The sequence below is a fragment of the Siniperca chuatsi genome, linkage group LG2, assembly GCF_020085105.1.
Source record: "Siniperca chuatsi isolate FFG_IHB_CAS linkage group LG2, ASM2008510v1, whole genome shotgun sequence".
Taxonomy (NCBI): Eukaryota; Metazoa; Chordata; class Actinopteri; order Centrarchiformes; family Sinipercidae; genus Siniperca; species Siniperca chuatsi.
Window position 1 is genome coordinate 13016544 of NC_058043.1, and position 14278 is coordinate 13030821.

General features: G+C 39.8%; 2 protein-coding genes across 4 annotated transcripts; one reads left to right on the top strand and one right to left on the bottom strand.

The window, feature by feature from the left end:
- Positions 1 to 20: 20 nt before the first annotated feature.
- sp1 (sp1 transcription factor) lies at positions 21 to 8890 on the top strand. 2 transcript variants are annotated; one of them, XM_044169434.1, is made up of 6 exons: positions 21 to 163; positions 848 to 924; positions 1968 to 3351; positions 5115 to 5256; positions 5992 to 6182; positions 6874 to 8890. In XM_044169434.1, the coding sequence occupies exons 1-6, from the start codon at positions 157 to 159 to the stop codon at positions 7170 to 7172; spliced, it is 2100 nt and encodes a 699-aa protein (XP_044025369.1). In that variant the 5' UTR covers positions 21 to 156; the 3' UTR covers positions 7173 to 8890. The 2 variants fall into 2 exon arrangements, with proteins under 2 accessions (XP_044025369.1, XP_044025380.1); XM_044169445.1 differs by lacking the exon at positions 21 to 163 and adding an exon at positions 176 to 280.
- A 46-nt stretch (positions 8891 to 8936) lies between these two features.
- Positions 8937 to 14164, bottom strand: LOC122863228 (cell division cycle-associated protein 7-like). 2 transcript variants are annotated; one of them, XM_044169514.1, is made up of 9 exons: positions 14006 to 14164; positions 13790 to 13909; positions 13353 to 13712; positions 12438 to 12533; positions 12066 to 12218; positions 11390 to 11533; positions 10893 to 11027; positions 9419 to 9555; positions 8937 to 9102 (listed from the first exon to the last, which is right to left on the bottom strand). In XM_044169514.1, exons 1-9 carry the CDS (start codon positions 14006 to 14008, stop codon positions 9057 to 9059), a joined length of 1194 nt encoding a protein of 397 aa, XP_044025449.1. In that variant the 5' UTR covers positions 14009 to 14164; the 3' UTR covers positions 8937 to 9056. The 2 variants fall into 2 exon arrangements, with proteins under 2 accessions (XP_044025449.1, XP_044025440.1); XM_044169505.1 differs by having other exon boundaries at positions 10878 to 11027.
- Positions 14165 to 14278: the final 114 nt, after the last annotated feature.

Below are 14278 nucleotides of genomic sequence, written 5' to 3' on the forward strand. Positions count from 1 at the left end.
ATGTTCGTGCTCCACGAAGTCGGCAGGCTGCGCTGGTCCATAAATCGAACGCACCCGCCCTTCGCCTTCATAGGGGGAGCTCGTCAAGTTTGTGTGAAGTTGTGAAAAGTTGTCAACTCGAAAAAAGACCAGAGAAACTCCTCCCGTCTTCAAATTATGAGCAGTAAGTGAACTTTTTTTTTTTTTTTTTTTATAAACTCAGTGGCATGTTGTGACCGAAGCATTACATTAACAGTTAAAAGTAAAATCAAAGTATATTGTTTGAAAGGTATTCACTGTTGTAAGTATGATATTGTATTGTTTAGCTAGCGTCTCAAGCAGTTTAAAACTACTTAACTGCTAATTGTCGGTACTTAGCTAACAACATTTAGCCAACCAAGTAAAGCTAGCTAACTGTTTCACAGTAACGCAACTTCTTTCCTTAATTGACAATACCTGCTTACACAATAATTTAACTTCATCCAATTCCCGTAAGCTAGCTAACTAGTTATATTTAGTGGCGCAGTTTAAACTATGTTGGTCTCTTTAACGAATACTTAGCACTTTTTCTTAACATTACTTGTTGTGGTGAGTTCATGTTAGCTTAGCAAGTAGGCTAGCTGGCCCTTCGAGCACTTGTGGCTTGGATTTCCTTGCGTTTTCGTGTCTGAAATGCTTCACGTTAACTACAATAATTCCTAAAGTTGAGTTATTTTTGTGATGTCGACCGTGTGTGTGTGTGTGTGTATATATATACTTTGTTTGTTTTTTCACCAGTTGTTGAATGTAAGGTTAACTCAGTTTGAAGCTCTGCTGTTTCGCCCTAACTACTTTAAGATAAGTGATCTTACAAACTCTTCTTCCGCAGATCAGCAGCAGCAGGGTGAAATGGCCGCTGTGGAGAGCGGTGGAGGCTTCAGTCAAAAGCGAAACACAAATTCACAAGTAGGTTAACCAAACTTATGCCGTTTGCCAAATCAGATGATTTGTAAGCCGAGAAACATTAACCATACTCCCCACTCATACCCACTGAACCTGTTATTTATTCCCTATTAGTTTGTTTGATTCTGCAATTCATCTGTGTCGCGACATGTACGGGTTGTTGATTTTCTCTCCAGAGCACATGTCACTGGGGTGGGGAATGGGCAGGTAAATTTCGCCCACACGGGGTGTTCCCGTCAAACCCCGGCACTTCATGTGCATTTCGCTCGGCCCATTTGGCTGGCCTTGGAGGGGGTGGCTAGAGGAGTGTGTTAGTTTATAGGGCAAAATAAAGTGTGGGAGGGAGATGGGTGGGTTTGGGGGGAGGGGAAGCCGAGCCGCCGTTGCTCTGGAAAAAAAATATAGTCCCTCCCAGACTCTCCCACCCTGCTTCCCCCTGGACTTCTCACTCCAGCCCCACTCAGAGACTTGCATGACAAAAAATAGGTTTAATGTTATGAATGGCGTTTTGGGGTTGATGTAACATGGTGAGATTGGCATTTGCAAAGCCAGTCACACAATTTATTACTTTTGTTGTTGTTGTTATTATTATTTAAATCTAGACTCCATCATATGAATTGGAAATCATTTTTTTATCACAGTTATAATGTTTATTTTATTTTTAAAACATCCTTAGGCGTTTTCAGTCCAGGCTCTTCAACTTTGGATCTTAATGTTTTAAATCACTTCTTAAAACCCTCTCGTTATCCTGCTTTATTTATTCTAATTATATTTTACTCTCCTGTTTTATTGTAAAGCTTTTTTTAAGTTTGCTTATAAAAGTGCTGTAAAAAATATTGTCAGCATAACTATATTGGTATTTTTTCTTTTTAATATAGAAATTTGAATTGTGTCAGTAAATGATGGCTCAAAATAGGAGTGGACATTTTGTCAGCCATTTATATATTTTTCTCTGCAGCATTAACATGTATGTTAGATTGTAAGATGTATTTCTACTATATAAATTCCTTCTCTTCTATTTTCCTTTTCATGTATTCTTTTTCCAGGACTCACAGCAGCCATCTCCTCTCGCCTTGTTGGCAGCCACATGCAGTCGAATTGACACCCCAGGAGAGAACGATTCACCTGCAGACCAACAAAACCAGCAGCAACAGCTGGACCTAAACCAGGGTGTTTACACCTCCAGTGCCAACGGCTGGCAGGTTATCCCTCTCAGCGTTCAAACATCCTCAGGCACTAACACCATCACCACCGACTCCTCAGGGGTGATGACAGAAGGAGACACAGGCAAGAGCAGACAGGTGCTGTCACCATCAGTAGCTATTGCAAGCACTCAGGGACAGCAGCAGCAGCCACAGCAATATGTAGTAGCTCAGGCTCCATCAGTGCAGGGTCAGCAGCTCCTTACCACCATATCAGGTATGATGCCCAACATTCAGTATCAGGTTATTCCCCAATTTCAGACAGTAGATGGCCAGCCACTGCAGTTGGCACAGCAGGATTCTGCGGCAGGACCAGGGCAGCAGTTTCAGATAGTGTCCTCTCCCAATGGCCAGCAGATCATAGCTGCAACCAACAGAGCTGGTGCAGCAGGAAACATCATAACGATGCCCAGTCTCCTTCAGGGAGCTATCCCCATTCAAAATATAAGCTTAGGCAATGGCATGTTTCAAAACCAGCCCCAGTTCCTGGCAAATATGCCTGTGTCACTCAATGGAAACATCACTTTCTTGCCCCTCAGTACTGGAACAAGCAGTACAGGGGGAGATGGGAATGGTGGAGGGGATACAGGGGGAAACCAACTTGTACAGCAATCGCAATCGCAACATCCAGTGTCCAGCGGGACAGGTTACATGACAAGTGCATCCACCGTCACCACGCAGACTTCTACTTCTTATGGAATGGCCCAAACGCAGAACAGCAATGGAGTGACATTCCAGCATAACACAGCATCTTCTCTAGGTGTCCCGATACAGCCAGACAACCGAGATGGGCAGCAGCCACAGCAGATCCTTATCCAGCCTCAGCAGGTCATCCAAGGTGGAACGCCCCTCCAGACCATCCAGGCCGGTACTGTCACGACCGCTGGCGGTCAGGTATTTGCGGCTCCAACACTCAGCCAGGAAGGACTTCAAAATCTTCAAATTATGCCAAACACAGGCCCCATCCTCCTGCGCACTGTAGGCCCCAATGGCCAGGTGAGCTGGCAGACCATTCAGATTCAGAGTCCGACAGGACAGCAGATCACGCTGGCCCCAATGCAGTCCCTCCCCCAACTTGGCCAGGCTCAGGGAGCTGCTGCAGCTGGAGGAGTATCTGTCAACACAGTGCAGATCCCAGGCATCCAGACCATAAATCTCAACACACTTGGAGGCTCTGGGCTGCAGATGCACCAACTGCAGACTGTTCCCATCACCATCACCAGTGCAGGTCAGTCAGTAGCCTGCTTTCCAGAAATAATTGGTGTCAAAAATGTATACTATAGTATACATAAATCGTTTGCATAATATTTTGAAAAGTGAGCTATATTAACATTCAGTATATTAAATTGGCAAACATTTAGAGCTGTTAGTGACTCAAGAAAAAACAGTGGCCCTTGTGTGAAGAAGGACTTTATTTGTACTAAATGATGCAATCCTCATGCAGGACTATCCATATTTCTAAATTGAGTTATTTGACTTTGCCATTTGTAGTCATTACTTTTCAGATGTGATCAAAATAGACTGTAATTAACCTTTTGATTGTGTTTGTTTAGTTTTAGCTATTTTAGGCAAGACAGATAACCAACAACTAAGTTGATGTTCAGCTATAGTACACAGTAATTGTTCAGCAGTAGACTAACTGGCAGTTGGGCTGAGTAAAAATGTTAACTAGTTAGACAACTGTTTGCTGTAGTGAAGGGTTTTTTCCCCAGATGTTTGCTCTGAAATGCTGTAACTTGTATCTCTGGATTTGATCTCTCTTTTTTTTTTTTTTTTGCTCTTTGTGTGTGAAGTGCACTATACTGGTTTAACCAGTTCAGCTGGTCCAGTGTTTCCCTGAGCCCTTTACTTTACTGCATGTGTTTGTGTTGAAATTAGTTTTCTCTTCTTGGTGACATTGCATCTCTTGAGACGATTGTCACATTACAGTACTGTGTAGGGGTGTAACTTGACCCCACCCATCTTACAGCAACCTTTATCATGTCTAAACCCTTCTTTAATTCTGTTATTGGCAGTCCCTCCCATTATGTTTATATGCTTGCTAGTCTACATTTTATCAAATACTAACTATATATACAAATACTTGTGAGGAATCATTGGGTCTGTGTTTAGCACATGTAATTTGCTCTGTTATCCTTATGAAATAATAAAAATAATAATCTTTTATTTATAGAGCACTTTCCAAAATCCATGTTACAAAGTACTTCACAAAGGCAGCAAAATAAAACAGAAGTCATAAAACCATCTTGTTTTAAAAGAAAACAGATAATGTGCTTCCAATCAGCCAAGTATGTAGCAGGCTTAGTTTGGACTCCAGCAGTACTGAACGGCGGGTGTTTCTACGTAGTACGGACAAAAAACTAACATTTACTCTAGCATAGTAGTTAAAGCCTGGCGGGCTCGGGCTATCTGGCATTTGACTGTATATTCTTGTGTTACTTATAGTTTTACTCATATTCAAATAGTACTTTTCTGAACACCCTGGGTTTAGCATTGTTATTTAATTCTTAAGTAATGTTGAATAAAGCTGTTGTAAATGCCCTTAAATGAGGAAATATCAGAAAGTAACGTGAAATTCTTGACTCTTTTGTCATTGGAAATTACTTAGAGTAGATCTTATCAGAAATGACCTAGATCTTTTAGTTGAAGGCAACATACAGTAGCACACTGAGGCTAGCACACATTTATAACATACATTAATGTAACTAGTTTACACTGTTGGTGCCCCTGCTGTTTTATGAAAGCAGTAATTAAGGATCAGTGTAACATCTGAGTGTTTGACAGGTCAGTAGGTTCTTAAAAACAAGCAAGCTGTAATGTCTTTGAGGAATGGATTTTCATACAGGAAAGATTTAAGAAAAACTTGATGTATGAATGAAATAGTTTGAGTGTGTGGTGAACTTGATTAATGAAATGTGTATAAACCAAAAAGCTCTCAAACCATTGGATAATTTTTCTCACACTTGAGTACTTTCTGTTCCATCACTACAGGAGAGCAGGCTTTACACACAGGTGGAGAAAGTTTGGATGATAGCACAGCTATGGATGATGAGGATATAAGCCCACCACCTCAAGGACGACGTAACCGCAGGGAAGCCTGTACCTGCCCCTTTTGCAAGGATGGAGAAGGACGGTATGTCACTTAACCACTTTATTAGGCACACCTGTACAGTCTAATGCAATCTGCCATAAATTGCAGTTATGATGCCTAATAATATACAGTTTTTGTTGACATTGTCATAGAGGTGTTAATTGAATTATATGTTTTAGCATTAAGGGTCTTAGTGATGTGTTGTACTGGACTGCATTATATTCAGAGGTGTTTCTTATATTCTGCCCCCCTCATGTATGTAAATAGGAAGGACAAAAATTAGACACACCTCTCAATATAATGTAGTCCAGTATAACACCACCGTTAACTATGTCAATAATAAACATATTGTTGGGAATGTGTAAATTCAATTATGTCACCAAAAATGAAGTATTATGAGCTTTGTAAAGATAGATGTTGACCTAATAAAGTGGCTGCTGAGCATGTATTGTGCTTATTTAGAAGGTGATTTGATATTTAATGTTTTTCAGAAAGTAACTTCTTTTATGATCATATACTGATATGTTATACGGTTATTTGTAATTCATTGTTAGTTGTCAGTGTGTAAGATAAAGCATACGTTTGTCTGTCATTGAAGAGCTTTGCGATTAATGTTAATATTTAAAGGAAAACTACAGTTTATCAGAACCATTGTCCAGAGCTACAAAAATAAAAACCCAAGTTGTACTAAACCAGAGAAATATACATTTCAGCTGATTGTACGTAGTCACCTTTATAGAGAACCCGCTAAATCTCTAACTCTGATTTATGTTGCAGTGACCCAACTAAAAAGAAGCAGCATATTTGTCACATCTCTGGCTGTGGGAAGATCTACGGCAAGACATCCCACCTGAGAGCCCATCTCCGTTGGCACACAGGAGAACGACCCTTCGTCTGTAGCTGGTCTTTCTGTGGCAAACGATTCACCCGTTCAGATGAGCTTCAGCGTCATAAGAGGACGCACACAGGTGACATTGAGGATTTATTTTAGATTATTTTACATTATGTTAAGGACATTAAATCTCACACAACTACAAATGTCAAAAGATGACAAAGTCCAGAGACCTGTTTCTTTGTGATCCTTGATGTAAAAATAGGATAAGCTTATGTGGAATCCATTTTTTTGCAACAGGATTAAATAGAGCTGAAATGAATCGATTTGGTGATCAACAGAAAATTAATTTGTAATCGATTTATTGCTTAGGTCAGATTTTCACTGGTTCCAGATTTCTCAAATGTGACTATTTGATGGGGTTTATTTTATTATTGTTTTTGTCTTCTATGATATTAAATAACTTTGAGTTTTGGACTTTTGGTTGGACAAATTTGGGGCTTTGGGACATTGGACTAAACGATCAAGATAATAACCAACATGAAAATAATCGTTAGTTGCTGCTTTATGATTAATCATCCACTTGAATCTTACATCTAAATATCTCGCATAACTTTATTTTCACATATATATATATATATATATATATATATATATATATATATATATATATATATATATATATATATATATATATATATATATATATATATATATATATATATATATATATAAAATATATAAATATATTTTTTTAAATTTCTACACTGCGGTAGACTGCATTCATGCAGTAATTTTAGTAATTTTTATTTCTCCCTCCTTTTCAGGTGAGAAAAGGTTTATTTGCCCAGAGTGTCCCAAACGCTTCATGCGCAGCGATCACCTCTCCAAGCACATCAAAACCCACTTGAACAAGAAACCAGTGGCCAGCAGCTCCACAGGCTCGACTGATGCTGCTTCCCCTGCGGCAGGAACAAAAGTCGAAACAGGAGCAGTAACAGCCAATGACCAGCACACCATTGTCACCATGGAAACCTTATCTGCAGAGAGCATAGCTCGATTAGCTAGCAGTGGGATCAACATGATGCAGGTGGACCTTAACCAAATTAACGGCAACAGCTACTAAGGACGGCGAAGAAGTGGGAAGACGGCCTTGGCGGATGTTGCATTTGGACATTTGGGGTTAAAAAGGGCACGTCTGACTGGAGATGCAGAACCTCTCAAAGGCTCCAGACAGGAGAGGTGGTCACAGATGTAACACAACAGACACTATTGAATTTGAGAACTGAGGCAGGAATATGAATTTCCACCTTGTATTTAGATAACCTGTGGCATTTAAGGGTCAGAGTTTGGATTAAAATCTTAGAATAGATAAATCATCATGAAATCTTGGTTCCCCTGAATAGAAATGGCACCACACTGACATTTGTTCCACATGGTGACCCAGTCTTGACATTGGGATTGCAATAAAACACACAGACAAGCACACTTGATGTTTAATTGGTGGTGAGTAATATTCTCTCTACAAGCTTATTTAGTAAAGAGATGGCACTACTAAGTCAGACTCTCACCCTTGTTTCCAAGGCTGTGAGCTTCATTACTTGTCCCTCTTCATTTCAGGTGTCTCCTGCCCTTTTAAACAAGGCTGCTTTATCAGGCATGGCCCTCAGGCTAACTGGCCCACATTGGCCCGTAATGCTAAATTCACCCCGAAAACTAAACTTGCAACGATCGTGAGCAGCAAATATTTGGTTCTCACAATTTTTGGGTTGCAGTTTTGGGAGAACCATATGTGTTCACACACTAACAATCCCAGTATTGTAGAAATAATATTTAAAGCGTTTTAGGGTCAAGTGTTTAGAGGAGGGCTGGAATACATGAGGTCTCGCCCAGGTCACAGCCAGAAGCACTAATCAGTGTGAGGATGTAGGTGTGTCAGGGCACTGAAATCCTGAGAATAACTCTTTAACCTCCTTATGTAGGTACACACATTCAAGCCATCATGCTTTGATATGTTTATCATAGCAAAAACATTTGATTTTTTCTTTGTATATATATATATATTTTTGGTAATGTAAAAGCTACAGAAATTCTTAGCTTAGGCAGGATCATCTTACATGATTGCAAGAAATTGCCTTCCAGTTGTATGAACCTCTCATGCACAATCAATCTTAATCTTATGTTACTTTTTATATATATATATATATATATGTGTAGATTAAATGTGTAAACTTAAGAGCCTTTCTGTCATAGAATAATGTATTCTATACAGTTCAGATCTTCCCAGTACATTTTTTTCTGTGGTATATTTTTCATCTGAGACTGTCTTGCAGTCTCATTCTTTCTGTGGAAAAGCATTTGTTTAGTCCTATCTGGTCAGAGTGAAAGTATTTTGTAATAATGTCCAGACAGCATAAATATGCTCAAAGCTCAAACCAAAGGTTCATACTCATTTTATAAGCAAAACTAGGAAATCTTTCTTTGGTCCATGAACTTTCTAATAATTTTTACTCTTGTAATGTATATGTTTAAGTTCTAACTGGAAAATATCCAGCTTAAGGCAAACCTTGGACACACATCCCTTTGTTGTCCAAATAAAGGAGTTGCAGAATATATTAAGGGTCAAAGTTTTTCTGAAAAGCTGCTTCTCACATCTGTTGAAATTTGAGATAATTGTAATTTGTATTGTCAGAAAATTTGTTTAAAGCTCTCCTTTGTAACTCTATAGGCTAAAGTTCATCGGACAACAAGTGCTCTTATTTTTGACCCGTTTTAAATAAGGGATTTTATATTGTGTATACAACTACTGCAAATGCCAACAGCTGGATTAAAATTATAAATATACTTTGTAATTTCTTTGTGTGTCTCAATCTTACAAACAACAATCAGCTGATGAAAAAATACTTTATTCATGTAAAATCACAAGTAGTATGTTCTACTAGGACTAAAACAAGACTCAAAAGCTTTAAGACAGAAAATAGGTTTCAACAATTGCTCCCCCTAGTGTTAATCACATCTCTACATTGTTGTCCTCACTCTTCAGTTTGTTATGGAGGCTGTTGGGAGAGAAAAAATACATTGTAGATGTTTGTCAGTTCCAACACTTACTGTAACTCAATAGCAGCATAATAACCAGGTTTTTGATACAGCTTATTAGGTCCAGTCCCTGGACTGAACATGTGTTGTCTGTCTTTCTGCAAGGACCCTGCCATGGGCCACTTTGTTAGACTTGGAGGGGCTCCATGTCATATACACATGGTATTTTCTATTGTTAAAAAAGGGATTATGTAAATTGTATGTTGCTATAATAGTTGTCAGCAACTTGAGAAGACCTGAATTCATCAAATAAAATCATATGGTGCAGTTTCCCACCTGCTGAGGTAGGAATGGACGTCAGAGAAGCCATGGTACTGAGCCAGGGGAAACAGGATGCCAGTCGGGCAGCGGCCCTCACGTTGGCGGCAGAAGCTGCAGTTGCAAATGCCACGACAGGGAGGGCACTTCCACTCCTGAGGAGAGAACCAAATGGTTCAACACTAAACTGACTGGTATCAGAGAAAGACAAACTAAAAGTACACAAGTAAAAGATTTATAAAAAAAACAAAACAAAAAAAAAAACAGTATTTAACCTTACACTACAGGTACTACAACTTTGAGATTTATGCCAGCAAGGTTGCTTACTTAAAGGTGTAAATGATGAACAGCACACAGCGACATAGCCTGTGTACAACTTTAGACAGATACTTTATTATTCACTTTTTGTCTCTCCACTTAATGAAGAGTTGCTAGTACCACAAGTGTTCAGCATAGGACACAGAAGTTCTTGGCAACTTACCCAAACTTAAAAAAAAAGTCCAAAAAAAACTTCACTTCAGAGTACATATAGTTTTTGGACACTTTCTCTATGAACAGTTGTTTTCACTTTGTATAGTCACCAAATATCAATGTTTGTGCTTGTGATGTGACTCATGTGAATTCACAGTCAATAGATGTCAGAAGGACCAGGAGGAAACATGAGAATTAAACAAGACAGTGTATGTCTGACATTTGTTGAGACGACAAGAGAAATAATGGTACACAGAAAATGTGCTACACCTGTCCATCAAATAAACTAAGGGGGGTGGCTGTAGGCACGCTTGTCTTTGGCTATGGTTACAACTAACTTCTGTGTGACCTACAGTATTGTCAAATTGTCAGGATCCATTTAGTGTTTTCTGGTTGTTTGGCTATTCTAATCCATCAGCAGAGGTTGTCAGGCTTGGGTGTCCTTGTGACCTAGTGGTTAAGACACATACCATATAACCACAACGTCCGGTTGTCAGGCTCACACTGTGCTCCAGTAAATAAAGTGTGAGCTCAGTTTATCCACGTTGCTCGTGCAACCACTGAAAGATGAAGATTTAGATGGAAAACACACAAAAAAAAAAAAAAAAAAAAACGAATGCTCCTACTAATGTAAAAACATGAAATGCATTTTCAGGCCTGAGTGTGAATATACCCAAAAGATCCAACATTCAAAGTCAAATCTTAATGTGTATGAAAACAGAAAGTGTACTGCAGTCTTGGACTTTTAGACTATTAATAAATAATATTCAAACCTGGCTTTTTAATCTAGAGAAAAAGGAACTGATAAAAACCATTTTTACACAGCATATGTAATAAACCCTCCCCTTAAATCTTTCTGTATACCTTTGTTATATAAAATTTGCCCACCATGCAAGCCTGAACACTTACACTTACTGACAGTAAATACTGAAACAATGTGTGCAAAATGTATCTTTTGTGCCTCTGCACAGGTGTAGAGTGTGTGTTGGTGTGCCACCAGTCTGACCGGTTCAAGCAGCACCTTCTTGACATCTTCTCCGTATCTGTTCCTCAAGCACGGCCCACAGAACTGACCCTGAATCCCCCGACAGTCCTCACTGCGGCAGCACGTCTTGGTGTCGACAGTTTTCTGACGGCACTGATGACATGTGGAGCCCTGAAAACACACAGAAACCTCAACAACAGAGATGGTGGACAGGTACACTGCCATTTTTATTAACTTTTATAACATTTCATTCTAAAATGACACCATCCAAATATCCTGTTACACCGAGGTTGAGCGAGATTTTCAGATTTCAGTAATGGAGAGATTGCCACCTGGTAGATGATTTCATCAGTTCTTCCTCAGATATCAGGACTCTGAACCAAAGCTGCCACTGTGATCTTGTTAGTGGTCCCTGGCCTAAGTGAATTGGCTACAAACTAACCTGATATTGGCACAAATCTTTCAATATATTGTATCATTCCCATATATCTCACTGAAAAAGAACTGCAGGTAGAGTCCGGCTGATAACTCACAGTGACTCTGTTGTAGACTTTATCAGTCATGTTGTCTGCAACCAGCTGAAGCTCATCCTCTGTGATGTCCTCCACAGGACGGATAACGTGAGGTTTGCTCTGATTAGGCCGTGGGGCACCACGGCGCTGTGGGGCTCGGCGTACCTGGAACACAAAGACGAAAATTATGATTTATTTAGCTTGAAGTTTTACACAATTGATACTCTCACCATTATACAGTACATATTACAAATACAAAATGGATGAGGAAAAACAGAGGTCACAACACACTGATCCAAAGAAAAAAAGACTCCAGTTTTTACTCTCATTACTCATCCCACTCAGTTTTTGTGAATGCATCCATGCACAATCCTACAGCATGTTATACAGTACTATGAAAAATGTTATGAGTTTCTACACAATTTGCTGCACTACACAATAACGTTGACATGAAATTTGATTTTCTTGCCTGAGATCTACTTTAAAAGTCAATAAAGCAAAAGTACAACACATGCACAATAAAACCATGTAGAATTCTTATTGTAGTGTAATGACGCTAAAACGCTTTCTACTTTCCCGACAGAAAAAGTGAAATCATTTCATTGCACAATTTGTTGTGCAAAAACAAAGTGCAGTAGTGGCTCACTATCCTTTTCGAAACATTTTCAATTGGTCCCTGATAAATGACAGAGCTGACCTCCAGTAGCTCCTCCTCCAAGCTGAGCTCCAGTTCTTCCTCCTTTGGTGTTGAAGGATCCTCAGCTCCCCCCATAGAGCGGGTCTGTCTGCGAGACGCCCGCTCTGGGTTCTTCCTGGACTCTCCTCCAGCTGCACCAGAGCGTGGTGGACGCTGCAAGCGATGTTGGATAGAATCACCTCAGTGCATCTGTCTATTTAGAAATACTATTATTCAGAGCTCTACTGAATTCTGAAGAGAAAGAAGAGGATGGTGGCCACCGTGGTAGCTCAATATGTTGTTTCATCTTTTGTTTACCCTAGACTTTAGCAAAATCTAAATTTCTGTCCAAAACTCACTGGTGTGTGAGATTTTTCATCATCATCTACTCACAGAACTTCTCTCTTTTGTCTTCTGTTTGCCTGCTTGTTTTTTCAGAAAACCTGCACCTCCTGGCATCTTCTGCAGGTCCGCCATCAGCTGAGCCAACTGTTAGAAAACAGGGAGGATAAAAAGGACATGGCAGATGACAAACATCTTGCATCATTCTAGCAGGGCAAATCTGCCAGTATTGAAACTAATAATAAATATCACAATTTCCTGATCTTTTTCAACGTCAACAGCACTGAATCTGTGCAGTTTTGGCTGGTGGCAATGTGTACGCACCATCAAATAAACATTCAAATAAACTTTATAACTTTTGAAAGGAAAATAATCACGTGTGCCTTGGTATGCTATTCTTGTGACAATTACAAGAATTTGTCATTTCTGAGCCGAATGTTTTGCATGTTACCGTCCACAGCAGTCTTTACATCTTAATGTGATAATCTGAGGTATCATCTGTTGAGGTATCAACTGTCTACACTGCCAAACATACCTTTCCTCTCAAAGTGATTGGCTGCTGTCGGATTGATTTGAAGTATATCCGTAGCCAGTACGAATCGCTGGGCTTGCGGAGAATGTCCAGTAATTCCACATGAAAGGGCTAAAGTGCAAGTGAAGTCACAAGTCATTGGTGTTAAAGTCAAAGTTGAGTTACAAGTCTTTTTTCATTTTGTCAAGTCAAATCTAAAGTCATGATATTCATGAGTCATGTGTATAAATATAATAGATCTATAATATACAACAATAGATCTCTCTGTGGCATAACATGCAATGAATGTACCGTCAGTCTGAATTTTGTTGGGAACCCTGTGTATTCTCAGGCACTAGTTTGGGAAGCAAAGCTTTAAATAGACCCTGTTTGATACATCAGTGTTAGTTTCCAAATATTACTATACTGTATATGGTTCTGTGTTTCTGGTTCACCATTGCTTTGTTGGCCTTGATGTTCTGTTGTCTCTTGGCCAGGAAAGAATCCGATACATCTTCAGCTGAATCGGATCCACGCTCCTCAGAAGGAGCCGCTGTTGTCTCTTCATCTTCAAATTTAACATGTTTCATCCTCCCGGCCCCACTGGTCTTTCCTGCCTTCTTCACACCTCTCTGTTTTGTCCTCTTTTCTTCCTCCTCCTCCTCCTCCTCAGTGGACTGCAGGGTAGAGGGAGTGGAGCGGAGAGCCACCCTCAGCCTGAAGGTTTGAGCACCAGAAGATGGTTTAGATGTGGCTTTCTGCTTCTTGGGGGAAAGGTCAGGCTGGGCTTCACCTTCATCTTCCAAATTTGAATTCTGAGGAACATAAATAGAGCTCATTAATCTTTTGGATCTGGAAATTTGAAGCCCTTAATTTAAGCCTCATTACTCACCTTATCGCTGAATTCGCTGTCAGAAAAGCCGTAAAATGTTCGCTCATTTTCAGAGTCCTCTGCAAAAACATCAGCTAACGTTAGCTCTTTTGTGAGGGAGCGCATTCCTAAAACCCCTGCCTGAAGAGAGATATAACAACAAACTAAGCTTAAAAATGTTGAATTCATGTGTAGTACGTATTTACCTGGTAAATAAGTAATATTAAGTTACTATACCATTTTATTCTTGACGACCGTGGACTGCAGAGACCTACTAGCTAGTTTCTGAAGTTTAGCTAGGTGCACCCGCGCGCAGGTACCTGTCCAATTAATCTGATTGAAAATCAGGTGCGCGTGTTTTGTAGCTCAAGGCAGCACGAACGCACAGAATTAGCCTCGGACAATGTCGCTTTTTAAACTCCGCCCTGAAGGGGTGATCTGAACACCGAAACATGCAGCATTTCAAGACACAAAAATAGTGCCAGAGCAATATGAAGTGTTAACTGTCAC

Excerpts from the sequence above, each read along its gene's own strand:
- sp1 (XM_044169434.1), top strand. Across the intron at positions 925-1,967 it reads AGCGAAACACAAATTCACAA|GACTCACAGCAGCCATCTCC; the intron begins GTAGGTTAACCA and ends TTCTTTTTCCAG. Across the intron at positions 5,257-5,991 it reads TGCAAGGATGGAGAAGGACG|TGACCCAACTAAAAAGAAGC; the intron begins GTATGTCACTTA and ends TTTATGTTGCAG.
- LOC122863228 (XM_044169505.1), bottom strand. Across the intron at positions 13,713-13,789 it reads ACAGCGAATTCAGCGATAAG|AATTCAAATTTGGAAGATGA; the intron begins GTGAGTAATGAG and ends TATGTTCCTCAG. Across the intron at positions 12,534-13,352 it reads TCAAGGCCAACAAAGCAATG|TTGGCTCAGCTGATGGCGGA; the intron begins GTGAACCAGAAA and ends GTTTTCTAACAG.